This window comes from Dromiciops gliroides, chromosome 4 (assembly GCF_019393635.1).
Source record: "Dromiciops gliroides isolate mDroGli1 chromosome 4, mDroGli1.pri, whole genome shotgun sequence".
Classification (NCBI taxonomy): Eukaryota; Metazoa; Chordata; class Mammalia; order Microbiotheria; family Microbiotheriidae; genus Dromiciops; species Dromiciops gliroides.
The window spans coordinates 199,263,707-199,276,558 of record NC_057864.1 but is presented as its reverse complement, the minus strand read 5'-3'; the positions used below and the strand labels follow the sequence as shown (position 1 = coordinate 199,276,558).

The following is a 12,852-nucleotide window of genomic DNA, read 5'->3' as shown; positions in this document are numbered from 1 at the left end:
CAGGGAGTTCTGTACAAAATAATTATAATCAGAATGGTAACAATAATACAGTAGAAAGAACTCATGGCCCTAACCCCTACCCAACTTATACAGAATTGGGGAAGGGGTATGTGCAGTAAGTGGGCAGGGAATAGAAAGAGGGGATGGGGTTCAGGAATGGTGTAGGGAGGTAAGAGATAGCCTGGAGATGAGTGGGAGGGATATCGGCACTTAGGAGGTTGCCCCAGGCCTGAGGAACAGAGCCAAAAGACCCATCAAGATCAGGCTTGGGATGGCATATGAGGGAGTTTTGGGTCCCTTGACCCTGAAGGGGACTGGGGAATAGATACCCCATCTTAGAAGGCCCTCATCTCTGTAGGGTGGTGAAGCTCCCCCTACCCATGGGCCCCTTCCTTGGGAAAAACCCAGGTCATAGCCAGATCAGAGAGCTGCGGTGATAGAAGAAGCTAGAGGGCTCCTCAGTTGAAGGGCAGAGGATCAAAGAAGGCAGGTAGGAAGGCTGTCTGAGCATGTGCATCCCATGTCTATGTCCCGTGTATCTTACTGTCTTTCAGAGTTTCACCATAACCATCAACATCTTCAATAAAAAGTTAATCAACTCTCATTTATCTAACTGTGGATTATCCATGGGGAAGTCCTAATCCTGCTGCCACCCGTGCCACTCCCAGATCTCCTTCCCACCCCATCCCATACCCTGTAGTTGCTCAGGAACAACAAATGAGGTGGAGTATAGCACTGAGCCAAATAGGGCAGCAAAGTAATTACAATACTGCTCACCTTTTCATTCCAAAGAAGGACGATCCCTCCTGCCCAACCCAACAAAACCAAAAACAAACAAAAAAACCTCAGCAAAGCTTTGGAGTTTGTCAAATGTTTCAGACTACCCATGCCACTGGTCCCTCCCCTGCCCCCACTAGAGTGAATAATTGAGACTCGATTACGTTAGCACATGCCTTGTACTGGGCACCAGTCTGGAGCTCTCTTCCAGGAGCTGAACTTGCGATCTGTCTCTATGCTTCTGTTTGGGGTGGGAGGGGGAGGCAGGGAGGGGTGTCGACTCGGAGGCTTTTGGCTTGTGCCCATCTCTATCTCAAAGGGCGCTTGTGCCCAACCTCTAGGTTCATAGCACAGAAGCCTGTTCCTCTAGCACCTGGGGTCACCTTGGCTCTCTGAAGTTTCTCTGCAAGACAACAAGAAAGCAGGAGCTGGGAGAGGGAAGGAAAGGGCCCTGAAGCACATGGCTGAACTGGAAAGAGAAACCAATATTCTTTACTTTCCCCAGCTAGCCAGTGGCAAAGGGAGATGAGTGAGGAGCTGGAGACTGGGTGCTAGGGAAGCGGGAACTGTACATGCTCTCGGCGATCAGCACTACAAAGTAGAAATGTATTTTGGCTGAGGAGTCTGTCTCATGAATGGCTATCTCCCTCTGGAGGGAGAGACTCAGTATGAGGATCCCTTTCAAAGAGGGGAGAGGTGGCCAACATCGAGGGGCACCTTTTCCCTCTGCTGAGCTTAGAGCACTTCAGAACCCAGGAGATATGGCTCCCCCTGACTCTGTGAGCTGGGGTTTAATGCATATAAATGCCCTTCGAAAGGTCTTCTGCCAGGTTCAGGATGAGGGCAGGCACTCTCCTATTTAACATGGCCACAACTTTAAAACTATTCATAGTTGGTGGGGGTGGGGGGTGGGTAAGGAATGGTTTAGATTGGGACATTCACTATTTGGGTCACTTCCTATGTGCTCTGACCCCTCACTAGAAATCTAAGGGAGATCTGGTTTTGTCTGAGTCCCAACAAAGAGAAGCTGTGCTCACCTCTCCCAAGTACTCGGGTCCCCTAGGATCACAGAAACCCAAATACACAGCATGGTGAGATCTGCATCCCTTTCCCCCTCCCCACCAGAGTCACAGCAAGATGGGCATCAGTAAGGTGAGGTAGAGGGGAAGGGAAGGGAACACCCCCTATTCCCAGACCTAGAACAATCTTGAAAGAACAGATAAAGCAAGCAGTCCAGTCTTCCAGCAGGACCCAGATTCCAGGAGCTACAGGACAGGAAGGAAATTCCATTGGGCTGTGGCTGGTGAGGCCTCTGGTGGTCCCACCGGGATCTGTGGCAATTTGCAATTCATTGGTTTGGGGCATAAATCCCTCCGTTATCTGTGGAGAGAGGGGAGACTAGTAGGTGCTTACATTGGTGAAGTCCTTCATGCGTATTAAAATCGATTGATATTAAAGAGCCATTGTGGTGAATAACCACCCCTCCACCCTACCCCACCCCCAATAATCTGGTAGTCTCCTTTTCCAGAAGAGTTTCTTGGAAGGAGCTGGAAGAAAGAGAATTTAGATACCCCACCAACTACCCAACTTCCAAATCTGGTCACCTCCCAGATACCAAAGATGCTCCCTGGACAATATCTAAAAACACCAGACTGCTAGGGATTGGTGTGGTCCCATTAGGGAATCACTCCCAGGTACAGGGCCATGTCATAGGTGGGGTTGCTGTGGTCACAACTCTGGGCTAAGTGGAGTTGTGGGGCACCCACTTTGACACCCGGGGCATTAAAGCTATGTGTAGTAAGTAGAGAATGGATTAGAGCACTTCCCATGAATCTGGGCATTCGTTGCTCTGGTCACTTCCCATGAGCCATGTGCTTTGGTCCCTCATTAAGAGTGGAAGGGGGGCAGCTAGGTGGCGCAGTAGATAGAGCACCAGCCCTGGAGTCAGGAGTACCTGAGTTCAAAACTGGCCTCAGACACTTAACACTTACTAGCTGTGTGACCCTCGGCAAGTCACTTAACCCCCATTGCCTCACTAAAAAAAAAAAAAAAAAAGGGAAGGGAGGGGCAACTAGGTAGTGCAGTGGATAAAGCACCAGCCTTGGATTCAGGAGAACCTGAGTTCAAATCTGGCCTCAGACACTTGATACTTACTAGCTGTGTGACCCTTGGCAAGTCACTTAACCCCAATTGCCTCAAAAAGAGTGGAAGGGAAAGGGCAGCTAGTTGGTACAGTGGATAAAGCACCAGCCCTGGATTCAGGAGAACCTGTGTGACCCTGGGCAAGTCACTTAACCCTCATTGCCCTCCCCCTCAATTTTTTTTTTTTAAAGAGTGGAAGGGAGAGCGGCAGCTAGTTGACACACTGGATAAAACACCTGACCTAGAATCCAGTCTCAAACACTTGACACTTACTAACTGTGTGACCCTGGACAAGTCACTTAACCCTCTGCCCCAAGGAGGGGGAAAAAGAGACAAAGGGAGAGCTGGTGTTTTCTGTGTCCCAACAAAGAGGCTACCTTGAAAGGGGGACCAGAAACCATTTCTTCTTGCTCCCACAAGAAGGGGCTGCTTGTCCTAGCTAAGTGGCCAGCCATCTTTAGCACAGCCCTTCTTGGACTCACCCGAAATGGTCTAAACACATTCTCAGTTCCAGGAGAAGTGCTCCAATCCAACCCTCCTTTCCCTTGCTACATATGTGTAAGGATTCCTTTTGAATTCTCATTTGGGCAACTTAAAGAAGATCAAAATATACCTGGTCCCTGAGAGTTGGGAATCAAGTACCTGGTACTGAGGATTAAACTCAATTTCCCCAAACACAGGAAAAACAAGTCACAGCTCTCTCAAGGCCAAGGTATATAGAATTCAGCTACTGGCTCCTGCTGTTCCTTGTGCCACCCCCCCCCCCAAAAAAAAGTACAGGATCCCTTGCAAAGGCCACCGGACAAATCCCTAGGTGTGTGGCCAAGTAACTTCCCCTCCTCTGGCTCTGGTTCCTCATTTGTTAAATGAGAGGGTTAGACTGGCTGATCTCAAAGGCCCCTTCCAGATGAAAGTCCTATGAGCCTAAGCTCTTCCTGACATCTCACCATCCCACTTCCTCCTCCTTGGACTTACAACTCTGTGTCCTCCAGGGCAGGGGGCCGCTCCAGCACCTGGCGCCGACGTTTGATCGCTCCCAAGATCTTCTTTCGGGGACCTAGGGGGATGCTGATGCTATGGAGGTCTAGTTCAGAGCAGAGCATCAGGGCATCCAGATCAATCTTCTCCTGCCTCAGGAGGGCCACAAAGTCATCCATGTGCAGGGAGGCGAGGAAAGTTTCTAGCGGGCTGGTCTCAGGCTCCAGGGCTTCATCCAGCCCCAGGTCAAACTCATCCCAAGGCAGTTCATCAAGGCGCTCCTGCAAGCTGTTGGCACTGCCGATGCTATCGTCATCCAGGCTTGGTGAGTGCTGCATGCGGGCACGCAGGGTGGCTGCCCCATCTATCCCTCCCTCTTCCCGCCCCAGCCCCTGAAGCCCACTGCTTACGTAGTTCCTCCGGAACACCATCGTACCCAGGCCTGGGCGGGTGAAGAGAGAGTCGTGGCCTGAGTCTGTGCTGACCTCTGAGTGGGCCGACTCGGCCCCTAGGCCGGGCTCCAGGGTGACGCGAGAGACGCTGTCCTCGTCTGAGAGGAACATGTCCCGCAGTGGGGAACGGCCCCACTCCTTCGGGTTGGCATAGGTCCCTTGCCGGACGAACATCACGTCGCTGCCCAGCTGCAGCCCAGACAGAGAGCGGATGCTCTTCCTCCCGTCCTCCGAGATCTTGAAGGTTCCTTCGCCATGCTTCCGCCGCTCCAGCTTCCTCTGGATTTTGGTCTTGCCTCGGCCGGTGCCGTGGAGGGTGGCCTGGGAGTAGGGGAGGTGGCTGGCCAGGGACAAGTTCTGGAGACGCCGGCTCAGGGTGCTGGAAGAGAGGCTGGAGAAGCTCAGCGTGTCTGCCCGCTCTGCCAGCTCTCTCCGGTAGCGCCGCTCCATGCGCGCGTGGTGTTTGCGCTGCAGCTTGGCGCAGTCCTTGATGCGCCTCTCCGCTTCGCGGAAAGCTTTCTCTTTCAGCTTGCCCACAAGTTTGGGGTTCAGGCTGCTCTGCTTGGCCGCGATGGAGTCCAGGTAGCGCACACACTCCATGTGCCCCTTCATGGCCGCCATGTCCAAGGGCGTGTGGTAGTCATTGTCCAGGCACCAGATGTTGGCCCCGAAGGACACCAGGAAGGACAAGCAGTGGAGATGCCCATTAGAGCCGGCCAGGTGCAGAGGGGTGTTCCCCCAGATGTCACATTTGTCCGGATCGCCTCTGGAATAAGATACGAGAAGGGGGTGACTGTGGAGGAATTGGGAAAGGGGAACAGAAGGGCAGGTGGTACTACTGTTTGGAACGACTTAGAGATCAGTGGTCATAGAGATCAGTGGTATTGACCCTAGAGAGGAAGCATTGGGGCCTCAGCCTGGATGGTCATTGGGCACTGCCTCTTTCCTGGTGCTCACACAGTGGATGAAACCAAAAAGGGGCCTGAAATGTTTGCTGTCAGAATGTCTCCTGGCTGAAAAAAAACGACCTCTCTACCCAAAAAACAAAGGTCCTGGGGCAGCTAGGTGGCACAGTGGATAAAGCACCGGCCCTGGATTCAGGAGGACCTACGTTCAAATACGACATCAGACACTTGACACTTACTAGCTGTGTGATCCTGGGCAAGTCACTTAACCCTCATTGTCCGGCAAAAAAAATTTTTTTTAAATATTAGTAGCCAGCATTTATATAGTGCTTTAAAATTTACAGAGCATTTTATACATTATTTTTCTCATTTGAGCCTTACAACAACCCTGGGAGTTGGATGCTATTATTATTCCAGTTTTATAGATAAGGAAACTGAGACTGAGTTTAAGTGACCTACCCAGAGTCACACAGCTAGAAAGTGTCTGAGTTAAGATTTGAACTCAGGTCTTCTTGACTCCAAATCTAGCACTCTAACCACTATGCCACCTAGTTTATATTATAAAAAAAACAATACAAAAACAAAAAACCAAACCTTACTGGATCTTAAGGTAAGAGCCCCTGCCATAAAACAAACCTGCACAGTTAGACAGAAAGCCAGAAACACTGAACTAAAAAGAGTTAGCCAGAGAGCTATCAGACAGTTTGCTACAGATAAAATGTATTTTTTAAAAATCTCTGCATGTATGGGTCACCATCACCATCCCAGTCACTGGTGTGTGGGGCTCTGGGGTAGAACCAGCCCAGTCCCGCCTTCCCCATGACACACCAGGGGCTAGGAATCTCAGAGGATTAATATTTGATGCATTGAGAGAGAGGAGTGAATTATTCATGCTGCCCAGCGAGGAGCTGGCCCAGAGAGGTGGTGGGCCTGGGGTGTTAGAGTGTGTGAATGTCTGGGGCAGATGGGTGCGTATGTGCATGTGGGAGATTCTGTGAGCAGTTTGCTCTGTATGTGTGTGTGTGTGTGTGTGTGTGTGTGTGTGTGTGTATGTGTGTGCACTCTAGCAAATGAGCTCAAGTGCATTTTGTTTTCAGGGACCAGGGCCAGGCCTGGCAAGCCCATGTGTGAGAGGCAGGTGTCCGACCTTGGCCTTGGTCTGGAGGGGAATGTGGGGGCAGCCAGGCTGGGGAAGGGAGGGAGGAGGAGAGTGTAGACTGGGAATTGAGGTCCTCAGTCTGCCCCTTCAGAGCCTGTTTCAGGAAGTTTGGTTAGGGGTGTACTTCCTTACTCCTGGGTGGGAGACATATTCTGTAGTGATCCCCAAATACTTTTTATGAACCCAAGTCACAGAACAGAATACTTTGGAACTCTCTTCTCTTCCTCAATGACAACACCCCTCAAGACCATCAAAGTCACTGTCTGAGACAGGCCCTGTCTGTCTGGAGTAATCGAACACTGTCTCCTTCCATAATCTCCCAGACTGTGAGTGATTCAAAGACCTCAGTCCTAGCTCTCCTAGGGTAACCCACCCCATCCCCATTCTGCTGCTAATGAGGTCCCAGTTCTGGCTAAAGAATTGCTCCCTTGTCTCATCAGCTTCTCCTCCATTCCTCCACCCTCTGATTCTCTTCCTAATTGGATCCCAAGTCCAGCTTCATGGCAGGCAAATAGAGAGGCCCCACAGGCTTTACAGGAGACCACTGTCATGTTTTAAAAACAAAACAAAGCAAAACAAAACAAAACCCAAGCTCCCTCCTCTAAAGAGAGAAGTGGGAACATAACTCCTTTAGGACATAGGAATCCTCTGATTCTCCCTGTGACCCCTTCCCAGAGCCTTCTGGGGATGTGTCAAGCTTACTCTAAGACAGTTATCCCACTGGCTAGAGCAGGGGGGAATAAGAGATTAAGGTAAAAGAAACAGAGAAAACAGAGCTCTCAGATAAGATGAAGGAGTGCCAAATATGGACGCCCCCCCCCCCCCCCGCCCCTGCAAAGTGGAGCCAAGAGAGACCTTGGTCCAAACCTGCGTCTGGGCAAGTCACTCAACCTTTTATGAGCCTCAATTTTCTCATTTGCAAAATACGAATAATATCTGTAATTCCTCCCTCACTGAGTCACTAATATGAATCTAATGAACTATCCTATTTAAACTTTGTAAACTTTAACACACTGATTATGTTAAATTGAATTGTATATATGCATGGGTAGAATGGTCAGTGAATGTGATTTTTCTTATTACACACATGCAGAGTGTGATGATATAACGGAATGACCACTGGATTGAAGAAAAGAACTGGCTCTAATTCCAGTTTTGCCATTTGCTAGCTGAGTGATCTTGGATAGATCCCTTTACTCATAAGGACCTCAGTTTCCCAGGGGAGTTTGGATTCCATTCTATGAATCTATATATTCTTTTTCAGTCTCCTTGGGAGCCTACATCTCTTGAGAGCCCCTCACTACCAGTCCCCTAATGGTTGGGCAGTGATTCAGGGAGACAGCTAATGGGGTGTAAGGTGTCTGGTGCTTAACAAAAATAGGGGCAGCTAGGGGGCACAGTGGATAAAGCACCAGCCCTTGATTCAGGAGGACCTGAGTTCAAATTCGACCTCAGACACTTGACACTTACTAGCTGTGTGACCCCGAGCAAGTCACTTAACCCTCATTGCCCCACCAAAAATAAAACAACAAAACAACAAAAACAAAAAACCAGCCTGAGGCTTATATACATATAGGCAGCCCAACACCTACAGTAAGAGGATGGATGGTCCTTCTTCCTTCTTCACACTCCCTCCAACTGGCCCTTATTTTCTTCCCCTTTACCCCATTTAAGGCTGCTCTTTGTGTTGATTTTCAAATGATTTTACCCACTCATAAATTTGGGGATTAGAGTGTGATTGCCCCATGTGGAAACCTCTTCCTTGCATGGCAAAGTGCCCGGCACCCAGTAAGTGCTTTAAAAGTCCTTTTCAGTGGTTTGTTTGGCACAGAGTAAGCCCTTAATAAATTCTTCTTGATAGAATAACTGATCAGACCCTTCTCTACTTTTTCCAGGACATGGGTTCTTTTTTCTTCTTCTTCTTTTTGGTGGGGCAATGAGGGTTAAGTGACTTGCTCAGAGTCACACAGCTAGTAAGTGTCATGTGTCTGAGACTGGATTTGAACTCAGGTCCTCCGAATCCAGGACCAGTGCTTTATCCACTGCGCCACCTAGCTGCCCCCAAGACATGGGTTCTTAACCTTTTTTTTATGTCATGGCTTCCTGTGGTATCCTACTGAAACCCATGGATTCTGAGAATAATAACCCTGAGAGCATCATTCTCAGAATAATACTTTAAATGCATCAAAAACTATATAGAATTAGAAAGGAAACCAATTATGTTGAAATGTGTGTGTGTGTGTGTGTGTGTGTGTGTGTGTGTGTGTGTGTGTGTAGTGGGGCAATGAGGGTTAAGTGACTTTCCCAGGGTCACACAGCTAGTAAGTGTCAAGTGTCTGAGGCCGGATTTGAACTCAGGTCCTCCTGAATCCAGGGCTGGTGTTTTATCCATTGCCCCACTTAGCTGCCCTGAAATATATTTTTAGAAAGCATCTTGAACATATGTGTGTGTGTGTATATATATATATATATACACATATATATACATATATATTTTTTTTAAGTTCATAGACTTAGGATTAAGAGTCTCTATGACTAGGTGGCACAGTTGATAGAGCTCTAGGCCTGGAGTCCAGATGTCCTGAGTTTGAATTCTGCCTGAGACACTAGCAGCATGACCCTGGGCAGGTCACTTAAACCCTGCCTCAATTTCCTCACCTGTAAAATGGGGATAATGATAGCACATACCTCCCAGAGCCATTGTGAAGATCAAATGAGATATCTGTAAAATGTTTAGCACAGTGCCTGGCATATAGTAGGCTCTTAATAAATGTTTGTTCCTTTACGCTTTGGAGTGGATAAAGCATAAGTCATTATAGATTGTAAGCTCCTTGAGGGCAGGGACTGTCTTCTGTCTCTTTTTGTATCCCCACTGCTTAGCAGTTCCTGGAAGATAGTAGGTGTTTTGTTGTTGTTGTTGTTGTTCCATAGTGTCCAACTCTTTGTGATCCCATTTGGGGTATTCTTGGCAAAAATACTGGAGGAGTTTGCCATGTCCCTCTGCAGCTTATTTGACAGAAGAGGAAACCGAGGCAAACAAGCTTAAGTGGCCAGTTTTAAGTTTAGAGAGATGAGTCTTCCTGACTCCACATCCAGCACTCGATCCACTGGGCCACTTAGTGCTTCCTGAATGTTTACTGAATTGAATTGAGCCCTGGGCCTGGAGTCAGGAAGATCTGAGTTCAAATCTAGGCTCAGATATTTCCTAGTTGAGTGACCTTGAGCAAGTCAATTAACCTCTGGCTGTCTCAGTTTCCTCAACTGGAAAATAGGGATCATCATAGCATGTTCCTCCCATGATGGTTGTGAGGATCAAATGAGATAATATCTGTACATAGTAGACTTTTTTTTTCTTTTTTAGTGAGGCAATTGGGGTTAAGTGACTTGCCCGGGTCACACAGCTAGTAAGTGTCAACTGTCTGAGGCCGGATTTGAACTCAGGTCCTCTTGAATCCAGGGTCGGTGCTCTATCCACTGCGCCACCTAGCTGCCCATAGTAGACTTTTAATAAATGCTTTTTCCCTTCCCCTCCCCACCTCTAGAGTCAGCCCTTTATTCCTCAAACACTACCCCTTTCTTCCAGGCAGTTTTTATCCCTTTATTAAGGTCTTGACCATTGGGTTCCATGCTCACTCCATCCCCACAGGAAACCACAAGGGACTGGGCTTCCAAGGCGAAACAGTAGAGAAGCATGCCCTGTAAACAGTTGCACACGTGGTTTCAAAGCACACAGGACAAGATGCTTACAGGAGGGCACCAGAGAAGCAAGCCAAGGCTAACAAAGAAAAGCAGTGGAGAGGAAGAAAAGCGAGGGCAGTCATATTTCACCCTTTCTGCTGAGGGGAAACCCAATTAACAGAGGCAGTGGAGCAAAGTGGCTGTGGCATTTTCGGTCTGCACAATACAGTACCCATAAATTCCGGGGAATGAGCAGGGAGACAGGGAGAGTGAGGCCAGTGAGCAGGCAAGGGCTAGTAAAGCCAGGTCAGGTAGCTTTTCTCCCAGCCCTCCTACTTATGGTGGAGAAGGGGCAATGACACCCTTCCCTCCATCACCCTATATCATCTTTGACCCTTCTCTAAAACATCTCTCTTCCTCAAGAGATGATCTTTGAAAGGGGATCCCTGATCCCTTCTTCCCACTCACTATTCCTGCAGCTCCCCTTCTATTAAGTTGTCTGATCATTGCCTTGACCTCGGGACCCCTTCCTCTCTACGATCTTGCTATCTACCTACAAGAAAACACACACACACACACACACACACACACACACACACACCCTGCCCCCTACAACTGTCACAGGTTATTACACACTCACCCCATACCTAGGGTCAGGTCACAAGAGCTGGGCTTTGGGGGAGGGGAAGGCCAGGGCACAAGGATAAAAAGCAGGTCTTAGGAGAAGGGTATCCTAAGAAGGGACAAAGAGAAGCTAGGGGATAAAGAGGGCTGGGGTCAGCAGTCGAGGCCTCACTCCTCCTCAAAGTTTTCCAGGGAAAAGAAACACCGGGATCCGCCAAGAGAAAAGGAGTCAGGGAGGAAGGGTGTCGGGGAATGGGGACCTCACCCTCGGCTAACGATGAGACGCAGCGACTCCAGGTTACCGTGGTAGGCGGCCCAGAGGGTGGGGGTCATGCCATCCTCATCTGGAGCATTAAGTTCCTTTCGGGTGGCTTCTTTGAGAAGGTCCAAGTAGCCATCCCGGGCCGCCCGGTGGTACTGGTCGTTCATGGTGCCAGAGTTAGACGGGACGGGGAGGGGGAAGGGGAGGACTTCAAGGGGGAACCGGCCGTGTTATTAGAGCAGGGACATTGGTTGGAGAGGGGAGGGCGGGGGGCACGGAGCCCGCCGGCCCAGCTGCTACAGACAGAGGCTGCTTAGAGCCCAGAGCCGTGGTTACTCGGACATCTGAGATGCCCTCACCCCAAAGGCGGGGGAGGGGGGACGAGGGAGGGGGATGGGGGGAACTGGGAGGATCTCCGCTCTCCGGCTGCACTGAGAGCGGGCCCGGAGCTCCTCCTGGGTCCTAAGTGCCTTCTATCATCCTGACCAGCTCCCATCTCATCCAGATAGGGCTTATCCCACCGTATCTCCAGATACAAGTAAAGAGCTGGGACGCATCACTTACGACAGGAGCAGAGCGCAACTAGGGGTACTCAACATTCCTTTTTAAAAAAATCATTGGGTGGGTGGGGCAGCTAGGTGGTGCAGTGGATAGAACACCGGCCCTGGATTCAGGAGGACCTGGGTTCAAATCCGACCTCAGACAATACTTACTAGCTGTGTGACCCTGGGCAAGTCACTTAACCCCCATTGCCCCGCAAAAATAATAATAATAATAATAATAATAATAATAATAATCATTGCACAGGGGGCAACTAGGTGGTACATGGATAAAGCACCTGAATTTGGGAAGACCTGAGTTCAAATCCGGCCTCAGACCCTTGACACTTACTAGCTGTGGGACCCTGGGCAAGTCACTTAACCCTCATTGCCACACCAAAAAAATCATCATCACAATCATCATCATTGCACGTCCTTTAAGTCCCCAAATATATCTTCTTCTGGGGCTTGGTTCTTTATTCTGGGATGTGTTACTGTGCAGTGGCTAGTGCAGGGCTTGCAGTCAGGAAGACCAAAATGCAAATCCCTGATTTACGCCTCCGATTTACTAGCTGGGTGATCCCGGGGAAGCCCCAGAACCCCAAAATGCGCCTCAGGCTGTGAACTCCCTAAGAACATTCACTGTTATAGCTAGGTCGCTACCAGCCTTGATAGACTAGTTCCCACTCCTGGAGTTCCCGATACTGGCTACATCACAGATCTTAGAGTTTTCGACCAAGACTCGATTCCTGGGTGACAATAGAGGCTCAAAGCCTCAGGGGATAATAAGTGACTAAGAAATGAGCAAAAAATACCTTGCCCCTCCTCTTTCTTGTCTCAAAAAGTTCCTGGTATCAGGATTTTCTGTCAGTATTCTTAAAAGCAGTGGTTTGTTCATTTACATACAATTTTGCATGTTATTTGCATGGTATCAGCGCAGTGGTCCTTACCCAGGGATCCGTGGACCCCCAAGGGAGCCGTGGAGAGATTTCAGGGGGTTCGAAAAAAAATTACATCGTTATTTCAACTTAGATGATTTTCTTTGTAATTCTATTGATTTTATTTTGTACATTTAAAAACATTCTTCTGAGAAGGGATTCACCATGGACTTCACCCTATTACTGTCTGTCAAAAGGTCCATAATACCAAAAAAAAAAAAACCCAGAAGAAAAAAAAAGGCTAAGAACCCCTGTAAAGGGGCAGCTAGGTGGCGCAGTAGATAGAGCACCGGCCCTGGACTCAGGAGTACCTGAGTTCAAATCCGGCCTCAGACACTTAACACTTACTAGCTGTGTGACTCTGGGCAAGTCACTTAACCCCAATTGCCTCACTAAAA

At 49.0% G+C, this 12,852-nt stretch overlaps 1 protein-coding gene across 1 annotated transcript; it reads right to left on the bottom strand.

The window, feature by feature from the left end:
• Nucleotides 1-3,890: 3,890 nt before the first annotated feature.
• Nucleotides 3,891-11,320, bottom strand: USH1G (USH1 protein network component sans). The gene is made up of 2 exons (XM_043962507.1): nt 10,981-11,320; nt 3,891-5,115 (listed from the first exon to the last, which is right to left on the bottom strand). The coding sequence occupies exons 1-2, from the start codon at nt 11,142-11,144 to the stop codon at nt 3,891-3,893; spliced, it is 1,389 nt and encodes a 462-aa protein (XP_043818442.1). The 5' UTR covers nt 11,145-11,320.
• Between the last annotated feature and the right edge of the window lie 1,532 nt (nt 11,321-12,852).